Source organism: Ranitomeya variabilis, chromosome 5, assembly GCF_051348905.1.
Source record: "Ranitomeya variabilis isolate aRanVar5 chromosome 5, aRanVar5.hap1, whole genome shotgun sequence".
Classification (NCBI taxonomy): domain Eukaryota; kingdom Metazoa; phylum Chordata; class Amphibia; order Anura; family Dendrobatidae; genus Ranitomeya; species Ranitomeya variabilis.
Window position 1 is genome coordinate 273,114,454 of NC_135236.1, and position 16,827 is coordinate 273,131,280.

At 45.8% G+C, this 16,827-nt stretch overlaps 1 protein-coding gene across 1 annotated transcript in view; it reads left to right on the forward strand.

Moving 5' to 3' along the window:
* The window catches only part of LMF2 (lipase maturation factor 2), a 62,638-nt gene that overhangs the window by 13,099 nt on the left and 32,712 nt on the right, over positions 1-16,827 (forward strand). The window contains exons 5-6 of the mRNA XM_077264332.1: positions 364-542; positions 1,359-1,482. Coding sequence (XP_077120447.1) covers positions 364-542; positions 1,359-1,482 — 303 coding nt within the window. The remainder of the gene's footprint in view (positions 1-363; positions 543-1,358; positions 1,483-16,827) is intronic.

Sequence of the window (16,827 nt, forward strand, 5' to 3'; positions counted from 1 at the left end):
CTGAGATTTAGCTGATTTGTCCCTTTAAGTCCTGGCTTTGGGAGTATACAACTCTAACTTCTCCTGCGCACATTTTATTTTCTCCCTCATGCAATGAATTTGGTAGAATTATTGAAATCTGCTTTTCCTGTCACAAGACAGAGCATAAAAGAAAGCTTGTCTAGCTAAACCACTGCCATACCAAGACTGGCCAGGGACACTGGAAATAAAGGAAGCTTATTGTATCTTCATGCAGCCTAAATGGAAAGAGACTTTAACATTACACATGTGCAGTAGATAGCAACCAATAGCCCGTAGTCTTATATAGCACGTGTAAATGTGTGTTCATATTTGGGGATCATATATCTATATATTTTATTCCAGCTCTAACCTATCACTATGAGACACAATGTATCCCGACTCCAGCTGCTTGGTATGCTCATCAGCTGCCTGTATGGTTCCAGAAGCTTTCTGTGGTTGCGACCTATGTGATAGAAATTGGGGTGCCATGGCTTTTTTTCCTGCCTTCAAGACGGCTTCGTCTCTTCTCATTTTACGCTCAGGTATTGATAGTATTTTAGACATGTAATGCTTTGAAGTATCTGTCCACAATTTGAATTCATCATAGCTGTATTAGGCTATCACCGTCACTCCCATAGATCGTGAAAGACGCAACAGCTTGCATGCATGATAGTTGCTTTTGTTAAACGTGAGGAAAATAAGCTGTGGGTCCCCAACCCATTACTTATCAAGTTGGGTTACTGTATATACTGTCTACAGCTTCAGGGCAATGCCCATGTTTAAAAAGCTTTTCCTGGATTTTCAGTTGAGAGCTTATTCTTAGGCAATCAGCGTAAGATTGGTGGAGATCCAATTTGCTCTGCTTGAAATGGCTTTTCAGCTTGCATACAGCATGTTACCGCTAATCTAGTGATGAGCGATCATGCTCGGGTGTTATCGGAGCATCTGGGAGTGCTCGTATATTATGTTCAAGTCCGTGCAGCTGCATGATTTGCGGCTGTTAGACAGCCTCAACACATTCGGTGATTGCCCAACAGCCGCAAAACATTCAGCCGCGGGGACTCGAACATAGTATTTGAGCACACCCAAGACACTGATAACACCCGAGCATGCTCTGATAAGACGTTATCCAAGCATATTCCGTCATCACTGGTCAAATGTGCTTAGCTACATTACCAGTTAATGCCGCATACCATTCTTTCTGTTGATCCTAAGGAGAGGCCATTCATACAAAATCTTGGGAAGCTTTAAACTTCCAAGTACATTTCCTTATTTACAAGACAAGTTATTATTTGCTTTGAAGTTTTACCAATGTATGTGTAATTTAACTGTAGATTCTTCTTATATTTTTTTTCTAGGTTCTGCTGCAGGTTTTGATCATACTTACTGGGAATTATAACTTCTTTAACCTGCTGACTGTGGTTCTTTGCTTTTCTCTGCTTGATGACCAGCATTTGAGATCTGGCCCAAAGGGAAGAAAAGGTCAGCAGAGAGATTGTGACAATTTGTGACTGTGCTTGTCGTGTCCGATTTGTTCTTAGGCTATGTGCGCACGCTGCGGATCCGCAGCGTTTCCGCAGCTGCGGGTCCGCAGCAGTTTCCCATGAGTTTACATTACAATGTAAACCTATGGGCAACAGAAAACGCTGTGCCCATGCTGCAGAAAAAAACGCTCAGAAACTCAGCGGTTTACATTCTGCAGCATGTCATTTCTTTCTGCGGATTCCGCAGCGGTTTTACACCTGCTTCAATAGAAAACCGCAGTTGTAAAACCGCAGTGGAATCCGCAAAAAAAGCGGTAAATCTGCGATAAATCAGCAGCATAAACGCAGTGTCTTTACCCTGCAGATTTATCAAATCCGCTGCAGAAAAATCCGCAGTGGACCATTCTACGTGTGCACATACCCTTACTTTGGCAAACATACCCTGCAGTATTATTCTGATCCAATATTTATCCTTGTTTTACAAAATCTAAAATAGAACACAAGTTTAGTTACTTTAAATGTAGACAAATATGAATCTTAAGTTGCAAATATTTACAGAATACCTTGAGAAATTCAATATCCAATATGTCCAAGTCGAGCTTAAAGGGAAGCAGTTGTCAGAAAATTATGAAGTGTCAGGTTTTAAGTTAAATGTATTATTTTTTTCCAGCAATATGGTTTTTGTTTTATTCACCCATATTACAATCTGTGTTAAAGATTAAAAAAAATCGAAATTTTGCCATATTCACATTGGCCACAGATGCTTTTTTAAGACTCTTAACTTTTTGTTTCAAGAAACCACATGTATACATCTGTTCATACACAACAATGAACAGACCTGGGCTCTAGCTTCTGTTTTGTAGCATCTAGTGAGCATGTGGAAAGGTCAAAGTGAAGAGGAGCCGAGCTAGCCGTAACATCTCCAGTGATTTATTATTTTAATGATTTATGGTCCTTCTGTTGGTAGCCTTTAGCTGTAACATTCCCTATTAAGATTGGTGCATTCTGTGTGTTTTATATAATATATTTATTACTCTTATTGGTCTTTGTATTCCTTCATCCACTGATAAGGAGTCTGCTGAAAACTTTTCCTGAAAGTACAAGAAGCATTAGTATAAAACAGCCTCAGTGGCCTTTGTGAAAATTGCAAGATTACAAAAATTTTTTATTCTATATTTTTTATATATATATTTTTTTTTTAAAACCATGATTTGAAGAAAAAAAACTACAGAAATTACCTAAGAAAGACACTAAAAACTTATTTAAACAAAATGTCATTTTCTGATTTATAGCTTTCCATTAAGGCATGTATGTATAGTGTATTCAGTCAGACGGGCAGAAGGATGGACATTGCAGGAGGCATTCCTGCATGTTTTAATTGGTATTTATTGGGGAAAATTTTTGTTTTTGTTTTTTTTTTTAAATGTTTTCTCCTTCGCTTCATTGGGGAACACAGGACCATGGGTGTTATGCTGCCTGCCACTAGGAGGACACGGAGAAAACTTAAACAAAATTAGCTCCTCCTCTGCTGTATACACCCTCATGCTGGCTGTAATCGCACCAGTTCTTGCTTAGTGTCCGTAGGAGGCACTTGGGTCTGGGATTCAGTCCCCAGCGTTATTGTTTCACTTTTTAATTTTTTAATATTTTTACTTTTTTTTCCTTCACGAAACAAAGGGGCGACGGACCTCTTCAGGGGTCCGATCTCCCCGAATCATCAACAGGCGGGAACGCGGATTGTCGCCTCCCCATACCCCATCCTGCACAGTTTCTTTGCCATGCCTGGGCTTGCTTTAGGGGCGACGGTTCCCTTAGGGTCCTACTCACCCACACCACCAACAGACGGAAACACGGAGTGTCGCCTCCATGTACCCCCTTCCGGAGCCAGGCTACAGCCGGACAATAGCCCTGACCCATCCCTAGGGATTGAACCCATGGGATGTACAGAAGCCCCCCTATTGGCGTCCATGCAGCCCCCACTGCATCACCACTGACTGAAAGCGGATGATGGAAGGAGGCAGTCTGTCCCTCTCCACCTCTCTATCAAAGGGATGGTGGTTTGAGTGGCCTAAGAAGCACAGCACATTTTTGGCTCTGCTGCATCTGCGCTGCAGCACCTGACAGTGAGTAAGCGCAGCGTCCAACGGTGGCAGGAGGGCTCCCCTCAGGCGTAGAGAAGGTCCTGGTCCCTAGGGGGGTGTCCCGATGTCCAGTGGCATTTTCGCCGCTTCCGCGCTCCCCTCTCATCACGCGCCGGCCGGTTCTCCTTCCTCCACCCACCTGGGCAGCTCCGCCCATGGCCCAAAATTGGGTCCCTGGCTTCTGCCGGGACTAGGCCCGACTGCCCCTAATTCCGCCCACAGGGGTGGTCCCCTCTGTGCTTCAGGCGCTTCTCATACCAAACGAGAAGCTCCACTGTAATCTCGGTGGCCATCTTGGACACACGTGTGGGGCTGTGTTTTTCCTATGCGATGTCTGGCACAGCAGAGTGGGCAGGAACAGCAATAAAGAGCGTGGACAAGGGACATCATCCTTGGGGGCACAAGACACAGGACCTGGGTAAGCAACATAACTGAGCTTAACCCATTCTCTGCAGCACACGTCCCTGAGTAGAGTGGGGTATCAAGGGTACACTATGTCACAGCCTAAAGCAAAGAAGGCTAACAAAACAGTGTTTTTTGCCTCATGTACCACTTGCAATTCTTCATTACCTTGGAGCCTTAATACCCCTTTCTGCGCAGCTTGTGACCCGGAATGCCTCCAGGAGCCCTCCATTAATGCCGACCCTAGTGGACCTAGTCCCCCTGAGTGGGCTATGTCTCTGGCGCAATCTATGTCTTCTCTGGTCAAAGTAATGGAGTCTCTCTGGGGCCCCTCCTCATGTCAGGGCGCCCTTTTACCTGGTATGGAAAGCTCCCCTTCTGTGTGGGAACCGTCAGCCAGCAGAGGTTTTTCCCTAGCAAGATCAGCACAAGATTCTAGGAAGCGGACCCATACCACGTCCCCCACGCACTCTCGTGCTTCGGGGTCCGTGACTCCCATTTCCCGCTCCCCTCTGAAGGGGTTCACAGCGAACACGACTCAGAATACGAGTCTGGCATCTCCACAGACCCGGACTCGCAGGGGTATCAGGAGACGGTAGATACCCTCATTGAGGCAGTCAACAAGACTCGGAGGGTGGAGGAAGACTCTTCCGCTATACCAAATCAAGCAGTTTCCTTCAAAAGGGCTAAATGTCCCCATAGGGTGTTTGTCAATCACCCCGAATTTACAGACATGAGACATAGGAATCGGCCGGACAAACGTATCAGTGGGCAGAAGCCCCTCAAAACAAGATATCCCTTTGCTCCTAATCTAAAGGCCCCGTCACACATAGCGAGATCGCTATAGCGAGATCGCTATAGCGAGATCGCTGCTGAGTCACAAGTTTTGTGACGCAACAGCGACCTCAGTAGCGATCTCGCTATGTGTGACACGTACCAGCGACCCGGCCCCTGCTGTGAGATCGCTGGTCGTGTCGGAATGGCCTGGGCCGTTTTTTGGTCGTTGAGGTCCCGCTGACATCGCTGAATCGGTGTGTGTGACACCGATCCAGCGATGTCTTCACTGGTAACCAGGGTAAACATCGGGTTACTAAGCGCAGGGCGGCGCTTAGTAACCCGATGTTTACCCTGGTTACCAAAAAAAACAAACAGTACATACTCACCATCTGATGTCCGTCAGGTCCCTTGCCGTCTGCTTCCCACACTGACTGAGCGCCTGAAAGTGAAAGTACAGCACAGCGGTGACGTCACCGCTGCGCTCTGCTCTCACTGTACGGCGGCAGTCAGTCAGAGCAGGAAGCAGACGGCAAGGGACCTGACGGACATCAGATGGTGAGTATGTACTGTTTGTTTTTTTTTGGTAACCAGGGTAAACATCGGGTTACTAAGCGCGGCCCTGCGCTTAGTAACCCGATGTTTACCCTGGTTACCCGGGTGCTGCAGGGGGACTTCGGCATCGTTGAAGACAGTTTCAACGATGCCGAAGTCGTTCCCCTGATCGTTGGTCGCTGGAGAGAGCTGTCTGTGTGACAGCTCCCCAGCGACCACACAGCGACTTACCAACGATCACGGCCAGGTCGTATCGCTGGTCGTGATCGTTGGTAAATCGCTATGTGTGACGGGGCCTTAAGGAAGAGCTGGATAGAGTGCCCATCAGTAGATCCTCCCATATCGTGCCTTTTCATCAAAAACTCTCTTATCCCTATCTGACGGCTCATCGATTAAAAATCCCACTGACTGACAGATTGAAAATCTTGCTCAGTCAGTCTTTGAAGCCTCCGGCTCTGCACCTTCTCCATCCTTTGCTGTGACATGGGTGGCTAAAGCTATGGCCGCTTGGGCAGAGGACCTTTCTAAATTCATTCAAGAAAGTAACATCCTTCCTGAGGCAGCGAGTTTAGATTTCTCATATAGACCCAGTCCCTCATGGAAAAGCAGGCCAAAGCAGTCTAGATCCAGATCCCACAGATTATCTGCGCAATGACTCCTTCCGGTATCTGAGGAACACCAGCAAAGTCAGCCATCTGCTTTTTTTTCCGTCAGGCCTGGCTGTTGGTCGTTCACGACAGGTGGGTCAGGGACCTGGTGTCTTCCGGATACAGGATCAGGATAGAGTTCTCTACTTCCCCGCCCACATGTTTTTTCCAGTCTTGTTCCCCCAAAACAGAATCGCGGGTGACGGCTTTCTACCAAGCCACATATACGCACTCTGCAAAAAACGTCATCATTCCGGTGCCCCAAGATGAAAGGTTCAAAGGGTTTTACTCGAACCTGTTCGTGATTCCAAAAAAGGATAGAACAGTGTGCCCCATAGTGGATCCAAAACTGTTAAATTCGTCAGAGTTCATCACTTCCGAATGGAGTCCCTCCGCTCGGTCATCACCTCAATGCAGAAGGGGGAGTTTCTCGCATCCATCGACATCCGGGATGCTTATCTCCATATCCCGATTTTTTTTTTTTTTTTTTTTTAGCAAATGATGGGGCAGTGTCGTGATGGACCTTATTGAAAAATGTTCATAATAAAATGCGGCATATCTCCAATTATTAATGAACAATCATGTGTTGCATTGCTTGCTGTAACTTTTAAATGCAAAGTCGCAAAGTCCTTGTCGATTTTAAGCTCAAGTAGAATAGACAACCATGCTGCATACGGCTGGTACTACAAAGCTCCAACCGCCCTGCGATCTGTTCTCTGCATTCATAGCCTTCAGAACGTCTCTGCTGCAAAGCTCCTATTGATTCCTGTACATACAGCAGAGTAAGGGCTTTTCAATATGATTTTTAATATACCGTATATACTCGAGTATAAGCCGAGATTTTCAGCCCAAATTTTTGGGCTGAAAGTGCCCCTCTCGGCTTATACTCGAGTCACGGTCTGTGGCAGGGTCGGCGGGTGAGGGGGAGAGGGCGCTGAGGCATACTTACCTAGTCCCGGTGATCCTGACGCTCCCCCTGCCCGTCACAATGTCTTCGGGTGCCGCAGCTCTTCCCCTGTACAGCGGTCACGTGGGACCGCTCATTAGAGAAATGAATATTCATTTCTCTAATCAGCGGTGCCGGTGACCGCTGATAGAGGAAGAGGCTGCGGCACCCGGAGACCAGCTGTCCGGGGGAAGGAGCGGGACGCCGGGAGCAGGTAAATATTACATATTTACCTGTCCACGTTCCACATGCCGGGCGTCGCTCTGTCTTCCCGGCGTCTCTCCGCTCTGACTGTTCAGGTCAGAGGGCGCGATGACGCATATAGTGTGCGCGCCGCCCTCTGCCTGATCAGTCAGTGCGGAGAGACGCCGGAACCGGATGCTGGGGAGCTGCAAGCAAGAGAGGTGAGTATGTGTTTGTTTTTTTTATTGCAGCAGCAGCAGCGTTATATATGGCACAGATTTATGTGGAGCATCTATGGGGCCAAACTGAACGCTGCAGAGCATATAGGGCACAGCTATATAAGGAGCATCTATAGGGCCATAATGAATGGTGCAGAGCATATAGGGCACAGCTTTATAAGGAGCATCTATGGGGCCAAACTGAACGGTGCAGAGCATTATATATGGCACAGCTTTATAAGGAGCATCTATGGGGCCAAACTGAACGGTGCAGAGCATATATGGCACAGCTTTATAAGGAGCATCTATGGGGCCAAACTGAACGGTGCAGAGCATATATGGCACAGCTTTATATGGAGCATCTATAGGGCCATAATGAACGGTGCAGAGCATTCTATATGGGGCACAGCTTTATAAGGAGCATCTATGGGACCAAACTGAACGGTGCAGAGCATTATATATGGCACAGCTTTATAAGGAGCATCTATGGGGCCATACTGAATGGTGCAGAGCATTATATATGGCACAGCTTTATAAGGAGCATCTATGGGACCAAACTGAACGGTGCAGAGCATATAGGGCACAGCTTTATAAGGAGCATCTATGGGGCCAAACTGAACGGTGCAGAGCATATATGGCACAGCTTTATATGGAGCATCTATAGGGCCATAATGAACGGTGCAGAGCATATATGGCACAGCTTTATATGGAGCATCTATAGGGCCATAATGAACGGTGCAGAGCATTCTATATGGGGCACAGCTTTATAAGGAGCATCTATGGGACCAAACTGAACGGTGCAGAGCATTATATATGGCACAGCTTTATAAGGAGCATCTATGGGGCCATACTGAATGGTGCAGAGCATTATATATGGCACAGCTTTATAAGGAGCATCTATGGGACCAAACTGAACTGTGCAGAGCATATAGGGCACAGCTTTATAAGGAGCATCTATGGGGCCAAACTGAACGGTGCAGAGCATTCCATATGGGGCAGCTTTATAATGAGCATCTATGGGGCCAAACTGAACGGTGCAGAGCATATATGGCACAGCTTTATATGGAGCATCTATAGGGCCATAATGAACGGTGCAGAGCATATATGGCACAGCTTTATATGGAGCATCTATAGGGCCATAATGAACGGTGCAGAGCATTCTATATGGGGTACAGCTTTATAAGGAGCATCTATGGGGCCAAACTGAACGGTGCAGAGCATTATATATGGCACAGCTTTATAAGGAGCATCTATGGGACCAAACTGAACGGTGCAGAGCATATAGGGCACAGCTTTATAAGGAGCATCTATGGGGCCATACTGAATGGTGCAGAGCATTATATATGGCACAGCTTTATAAGGAGCATCTATGGGACCAAACTGAACGGTGCAGAGCATTCCATATGGGGCAGCTTTATAATGAGCATCTATGGGGCCAAACTGAACGGTGCAGAGCATATAGGGCACAGCTTTATAAGGAGCATCTATGGGGCCAAACTGAACGGTGCAGAGCATTCCATATGGGGCAGCTTTATAATGAGCATCTATGGGGCCAAACTGAACGGTGCAGAGCATATAGGGCACAGCTTTATAATGAGCATCTATAGGGCCATAATGAACGGTGCAGAGCATTGTATATGGGGCACAGCTTTATATGGAGCATCTATGGGGCCATAATGAACGGTGCAGAGCATTCTATATGGCACAGCCATATATGGATAATATAGGGGGCAATAATCAATGGTATGGAGCATTATATATGGCACAGCTTTATATGGAGCATCTATGGGGCCATAATGAACGGTGCAGAGCATTCTATATGGCACAGCTATATATGGATAATATATGGGGCAATAATCAATGGTATGGAGCATTATATATGGCACAGCTTTATATGGAGCATCTATGGGGCAATAATGAATGGTATGGAGCATCTATTTTTATTTTTGAAATTCACCGGTAGCTGCTGCATTTTCCACCCTAGGCTTATACTCGAGTCAATAAGTTTTCCCAGTTTTTTGTGGCAAAATTAGGGGGGTCGGCTTATACTCGGGTCGGCTTATACTCGAGTATATACGGTATATAGCTTTAATCATAGAATGGTAGAGTTGCAAGGGTCCTCCTGGGTCATCGTGTCCAACCCCCTGCTCAAAGCAGAATTCACTAAACTATCTGACAGATGTCTGTCCAGCTTCTGTTTGAAGACTTCTATTGAAGGTGAACTCACTACCTGTCGTGGCAGCCTGTTCCACTCATTGGTCACTCTCACTGTCCAAAAGTTTTTTTTCTAATATCTAATCTGTGTCTCCTCCCACTCAGTTTCATCCCATTACTTCTAGTGTTTCCTTGCGCCAATTAAAATAAAGCTGATCCCTCTACAGTGTGACAGCCCTTGAGATATTTGTAGACAGCTATTAAGTCTCCTCTCAGTCCTCCCTTTTGCAAGATCAACATTTCCAAATCCTCTAACCTTTCCTCATAGGACATTGTTTGCAGACCGGTCATGTTTTGGCTGCTCTTCTCTGAACTTACTCCAGTTTATTCATGTTGTGTTTTTTTTTTTAATGTCGTGCCCAGAACTGCACACAGTATTCTAGATGAGGCCTAACCAAGGAGGAGTAGAGGGGGGATAATTACGGTACTTCACGTGAGCTAGACTCTATGCCTCTCTTAATGCATCCTAGAACTGTGTTTGCCTTCTTAGCTATTGACTCGTGAGCTGACTGTGATCTATTAGTATACCCAAATCTTTTTCACATGTGCTGTTGCTTAGCCCTTTTCCTTCCATTCTGTATATGCTTTCATTTTTTTTTCTCCTATCTTTGACTCAAATATGACACATCAGCAAATTTAATCAGTTTACCTTCCTTTCCTTCTCTTAAATCATTGATAAAGATGTCGCACAGCACAGGGCCTAGGAGAAAGCCCTGTGGTACCCCACTTGAGACATTCTTCTAACTGTATGTACAGTCATTTATGACCACTCTTTGGGTCCGATCACTAAGCCAGTGATCCACCTAACAGTTGCCTTGATCATTCCATACTTGGTCATTTTTTCAATAAGTATGGTGTGAGATACTTTGTCAAATTCTTTGCTGAAGTCAAGGTATCCTATATCTACTGTGTTTGACTGATTAACTTAGTCAGTGATTCTGTCATAGAAGGAAATTAAGTTAGTCTGACATGACTTATTAGTTACAAAGCCATGCTGGCTCTGGTTGATCACTTCATTCTCATCCAGGTACTTGCATACATGTTGATAATTTATTCAAAGATCTTTCCTAGTATAGAAGTCAGGCTCACTGGCCTATAGTTCCCTTGGTCCACCTTCTTTCCCTTTTTTTTAAATATGGGGACAACATTTGCTTGTCTCCTGTTCTCCAAGAACTTTCAAAGATTAGGGAGAGTGGTTCAATAATTTCCTCTATCTCCTTCAGTAACGTAGGATGTAATTCATCTGGACCTGGAGACTTGAATTCATTTATGTTAGCTAAGTATTACCCTTCTATCTCTTTGTTTTATAGATAGTGTGGATTCTTCTATTCCTTCAACAGTATAGTGAAGATCATTTGATGTTACATTTACTTTCTGAGAGAAAACAGATGCAAAATAGAAATTTAAAAGTTTGGCCTTCTCAACATAATTTTTTTACCACTTCAACGTTTACATCCAGTAAAAATGCTATAGCATCATTGACTTTTTTCTTTTACTTTTGACATAGCCCCAAAATTATTTTTTTATTGCTTTTGAAAGTTCTTGCAAGCCTTAATATATTATCGGCTTTAGATAATCTGATACGTGCTCTGCAGGTTCTGCAGACAGCATTATATTCTTCTTTAGATATGCCTCACTATGTCCATTTTGATAAACGTTTCTTTCTTCCTTTTTAACATGTTTAAGTTCTGTGTTCATCCATCCTGGCTTCCTTAAATGCTTCCTATTCTTCCTGATTTAGGGATACAGCCTTTGGATCCCTCCTATCGCCATTCTGAGTCCCGTAAGATCTGCCTTTCTGACATACAGCCTTGAAGTCTGAGTCTTCACAGGTCTTCCTCCTCTAGTTATTAAAAATTCTTTAATAGCATGATTGCTGCCTCATGGGGTCCCAGCCACCCTCAACCTTTTCCTCCCTGTTTATAAGGGTCAGATCCAAGGTAGCAGAACCCCTTATTTTCTCCTTTACCTTTTGGAAGATAAAGTTGTCAGCAAGAGAGGATAATAATTTGTTGAACCTGTTACTTTTGCCTTAGAGAGATTCCCAACAAATGCCTTAATAATTGAAATCTCCTATGATCACTGTGTCATATTTTTTTGAGAACTTGGCCAGGACACCCCAGTTCCTTCCACGTCACCAATCCGGGACGTCACTACACAGGCACAGCTCTCCGTCGCCCCCTTTGTCTCTCAGGTCAATAAGGGAACTGCACCTAGAGCAAATGACCGCCGGGGAGACTGCCCTGTTACCCACGCTGGGTATTCTAAGATTCGCAATCAGAGTAAAAGGATCAGCCCAAAATTAATTTATGATTTAATTGCCTTAAGGGCGCACTAGGTAATTACAAGAAATATACAATAGAAATATGTCAGAGTACAATATAACAATAATAATACAAGGCTTAAAGGTATAAAGCTGGAGGTCAATTTACCAGGTTGAAGGTAGCTTGTGGAAGCCGGGGGCTCTGCGCTCCACAGGTAGACAGCTTAGTTGCCGAGAAGCCCCCAGAAAGCGTGTGCCTGCCCTCCCTCTGACTGGCCTGCCCTCTCCCTTAGTTCCTTAGTTAGTCATCTTCCTCTGTTCTGACCCACTCTTCAAGTGTCCAAGCTCTTAACCCTGCTGTGTCCCTCCCCCTGTACCTGAGCGGGCTAAGAATCTTCACCCCTCAGCTTCCCTGCAAGATCTGTATCTAATAAATGGGATAACTTCTCTCAGGATGATCGGATCAGCACACGGGTGGTGCCAGCGCACAAGGTTTATTCTGCCGGTCGCCCAGGGACCAGACCCGGACCCATTCGGTCGCTGTGGGAGGCTGATCTCCATATCTCAGGTTTCAGAACTCCCATGGACCCGGGAGTTGCACTGTCAGATGCGCAATTTCTTGAAGGCGAGGGGGATATTTTTTATAAGCCTGTACCTCGGACGATGCGTCCATAATTCATGATTCCATGTTGGAGACGGTTCGACTGGGAGGCCACAATGGACGTGTATCCTGTGACCACTTGACATGCATGCTCTAATTGAGCCCCTAAGACCTTCCAAGCACCCTGCTGGTGTGGCTTCCTCATTGAGCTTTGAGGTACCTTCTGCCTGCTACACTGAGCTCAGCCCATTACCATCCTAAAAGAAACTTTATTCATGAGAAAAGGTGGGGAGCGCTCGTCCCTGCAGATGTGTGACCAGGTGGATTGATAGGGGACAAAATGGAGTCAGGCCAATCTCTGTTATTATGCCCGTTTTCAAAGATGGCGGCTGCTCCCTCATCACACTTCCTATTCTTCCTGATTTAGGGATACAGCTTTTGGATCCCTCCTATCGCCATTCTGAGTCCCATAAGATCTGCCTTTCTGACATACAGCCTTGAAGTCTGAGTCTTCACAGGTCTTCCGCCTCTAGTTATTAAAAATTCTTTAATAGCATGATTGCTGCCTCATGGGGTCCCAGCCACCCTCAACCTTTTCCTCCCTGTTTATAAGGGTCAGATCCAAGGTAGCAGAACCCCTTATTTTCTCCTTTACCTTTTGGAAGATAAAGTTGTCAGCAAGAGAGGATAATAATTTGTTGAACCTGTTACTTTTGCCTTAGAGAGATTCCCAACAAATGCCTTAATAATTGAAATCTCCTATGATCACTGTGTCATGTTTTTTTGAGAACTTGGCTATCTAATATATAAAGAGTTCATCCATAGCTTCTGCTTGCCCAGGTGGTCTGTATTAAACACCTACAGTGGTGTCCTTTCTATTGTTCTCTCCTTGTATTCGAACCCATTAAGTTTCCAGAGAACGAAAAACATAAAAAAATCCCTTTTGCTCTCCCAACTCTCTCTTTTAAATGAGCTAAGGAACCAGTTAAGTAACCTTCTAAACCTACAAGCGGCAAAACAATATTTATAAGTACAAATACTATGCACACGGAGATAGACCGACCAGGTTTATGATGTCCCAAATCAATAAAAGGCAAAATCATTCATCCCCCGTATGTTGATAGATACGGGGACCTACATTTTTAAGACAGAAGAGATTACTGCAGAGTTCAGAAAATACTATGAGAAATTATATCATTTAAGTTTCCACAGAACTCCCAGTCTCTGAAGCTTAAATCTCTGAGGAGATCTACGATTTTCTAACATACAATGCGACACCTCCTCCCCGTTTATTTATTAAGTCTGTTTCTGTCAAATAAGTTGTATCCTTCTAGCCTTGTATTCCAATCGTGTGTATTGTCCCATAAAGTTTCAGTGATGCCAATAACATCATATTTCTTTTCTTGTGTTAGTAGTTCCAATTCTCCTTGATTGTTGCCCATGCTCTGTGCATTTATATAGAAACATCTTAGTATGTGATTGGTTCTCTTTCTCCAATACTTTTATTATTCTGATTTTTTTTTTTTTTGTCTTTGTTCTTCCTTTCCACTTCTAATAGCAGAGTTCTCAATAGTATTTGTTTGCGTTATGGCGTTCCCTGGCCTTTTGCTTCCATTCCCGCAATTTTCTAGCTTAAGGGTATGTTCACACGTTCCTGATTTCAATCCTTTTTTTTGAGGACTAAAACCGCAGCTCTTGGCAGAAAACGCAGGTGCGTTTTTGGTGCGTTTTTTGATGCTTTTTTATGCGGTTTTTGATGCTTTTTTTATGCAGTTTTCTCTGCAGATTGTCTGTGTTTGACACAAATAAAGCTTTAACTGCAGTGGGGGAAAAAAAAAAAAAGAAATGATGTCATTTCCTTGTCCAACCCTTTTCTTCTTCCATCCTCCATTTTGGGACTAAACACCAAAATGAGTGGACGTGTTTTGACTGACAGCGCTCCGCAGAGTGCTGAGCGTAGGCCAGATCACAGCCCGCGGATCCAGCTCTATCCAGCTATTTAAGTCTACGTTCACATTTGCGGTCTGCGCCGCAGCGTCGGGCACCGCAGCGTCGCCGCATGCGTCATGCACCCCTATATTTAACATGGGGGCGCATGGACATGCGTCGCACTTGCGTTTTGCGCCGCATGCGTCACTGCAGCGCACGCATCCGGGCGCAGAGGACGCAGCAAGTTGCATTTTTGCTGCGTCCAAAATCAATCAAAAAAAGGACGCATGCGGCGCAAAACGCAGCGTTGTGCATGCGTTTTGCTGCGTTTTTGTTTGCGTTGTGTGTTGCGGCGCCGACGCTGCGGCGCACAACGCAAATGTGAACATAGCCTAAGTGCCACGTATTTAAGTGCCACGTATTTAAGTGCCACGTATTTAAGTGCCACGTATTTAAGTGCCACGTATTTAAGTGCCACGTATTTAAGTGCCACGTATTTAAGTGCCACGTATTTAAGTGCCACGTATTTAAGTGCCACGTATTTAAGTGCCACGTATTTAAGTGCCACGTATTTAAGTGCCACGTATTTAAGTGCCACGTATTTAAGTGCCACGTATTTAAGTGCCACGTATTTAAGTGCCACGTATCACGTATTTCAGTGCCACGTATCACGTATTTCAGTGCCACGTATCACGTATTTCAGTGCCACGTATTTAACTGCCACGTATTTAAGTGCCACGTATCACGTATTTCTCTGTCCCCCATGACGGCACCACGGAGAGAGGGGATCCGCCCACCAAGGACAGGAAACCTACAGATAAAAAGGCGGTACCTCTCTCCCGCATCAGTTTGGTTTCCTGTCCTTGACGGGACCTGCAGCAGATCTTACCTCAGATCGTCGTTGGATTCCGGGGCCAGTCAGACCGGTTCAGGCAGCGGGGGTTCCCTGCCTCGGCTAGGCTGGGCCACCCGATGCGCCACCGCTGGGATCAGTGGGTCTCTAGGGTGAGCGGGGGACCGCAGCAGCAGCGCTGCGGCTCCTAGAGGAATCCTCACTGCGTGGGGGTTCCACATGGCACACACCCGCGCGAAAACCACGGTGAGGGGTCCCTCCATAGGTGGAGCACGGCGCGGCAATGCGCGCGTGAACGGCGCACCAGGAAGCATCAAGCGGCATGGGGCCGCACTTCCGGGTTAGTAACGCGCATGCGCGGGTGCCGCAATGCCTGCTGGTCGAAGCAGGGCATTCTGGGCGGCGCAAGGCTTGCTGGGACGGTGCGGTGCATGCTGGGATTCGCGCATGCGCACAACCTAGTTTCAGGAAGCGCGCGGAAACCGGCGCGCTGAGTATTTAAATGGGCCTGTCTCCCTGGCTAGTTGCTCTAATGGAGTACAGCCAGCGTTTCCCAGCAGCTATGAGTGACCCCGAATTGCAGGGTTCACCAGCGCAGCAAACGCAGGCACCGCAGCAGCAGAAACGCCGGCAGCAGGGGCAAGCAACCTCTCATGTCCAGCGGCGTGCAACTGGAGCACGGTCTGGATCTCAGCACAGCAAAAATTCTAGTGCTGCATCCGGATCGAAGGAGCACCATACTGTCGATACGGACCATCCACAGCCGGTACTGAGGGTACACAGGTGGTGAGTGATCTCCGTGAATGCTCCGGCTAATAGAGCCTACTTTTCTCTTGTTGTTTTAGGGAAGGAAGAGCGCAGGGAAGTCCAAACATAGGATCTGCGCGCTTTGTAAGGAAGATTTACCGGCCTCATGGGAAAAAAGACTATGTAAATCCTGTATGGAGGAGACTCTCTGTGAAGGGCTTCCAGGGTTCGCCACAGAACTCAAAACATTAATTAAAACTCAGGTGGAAGATACCTTTAAGTCGTCTCTCCAGGAGGATAAAAAACGTAAAAAAAATTAAACAAAATGTCCCTATATCTGACTCTAGTGCCTCGGATAGTGGGGAGATTAGTTCAAATTCCTCAGATTCTTCATCATCCTCTTCATCATCCTCTTCTCAGAGAGGTCGTAGTTGTTTCCCATTAGAAGAAACAGACTCCCTAATTAAAGCAGTCAGAAGTACCATGGGCCTCGCTGATTCCCACACTAAAAAATCAGTCCAAGATATCATGTTCGGTGGACTGGAGCAGAAAAAAAAAGGGTGTTTCCCCTTAATGATAAAATACAAGCCTTAATAAATAAAGAATGGAAAAAACCTTTAAGAAAGGCCCTACTTACACCCAAAAGGAAATATCCTTTTGAAGACCCTGCATGCTCCTTTTGGGAAAAAGCACCTAAATTGGACGTAGCAATCGCTAAAGCGTCAAAAAAGTTTGCCCTACCTTTTGAAGGCATGGGGGTCTTAAAGGATCCCATGGATAAAAAAGCAGATGCTTTCCTAAAAAGTTCCTGGGAAGCAGCAGGAGGAGGCCTAAAACCAGCGGTGGCCGCAGCTTGCACGTCCCGCTCCC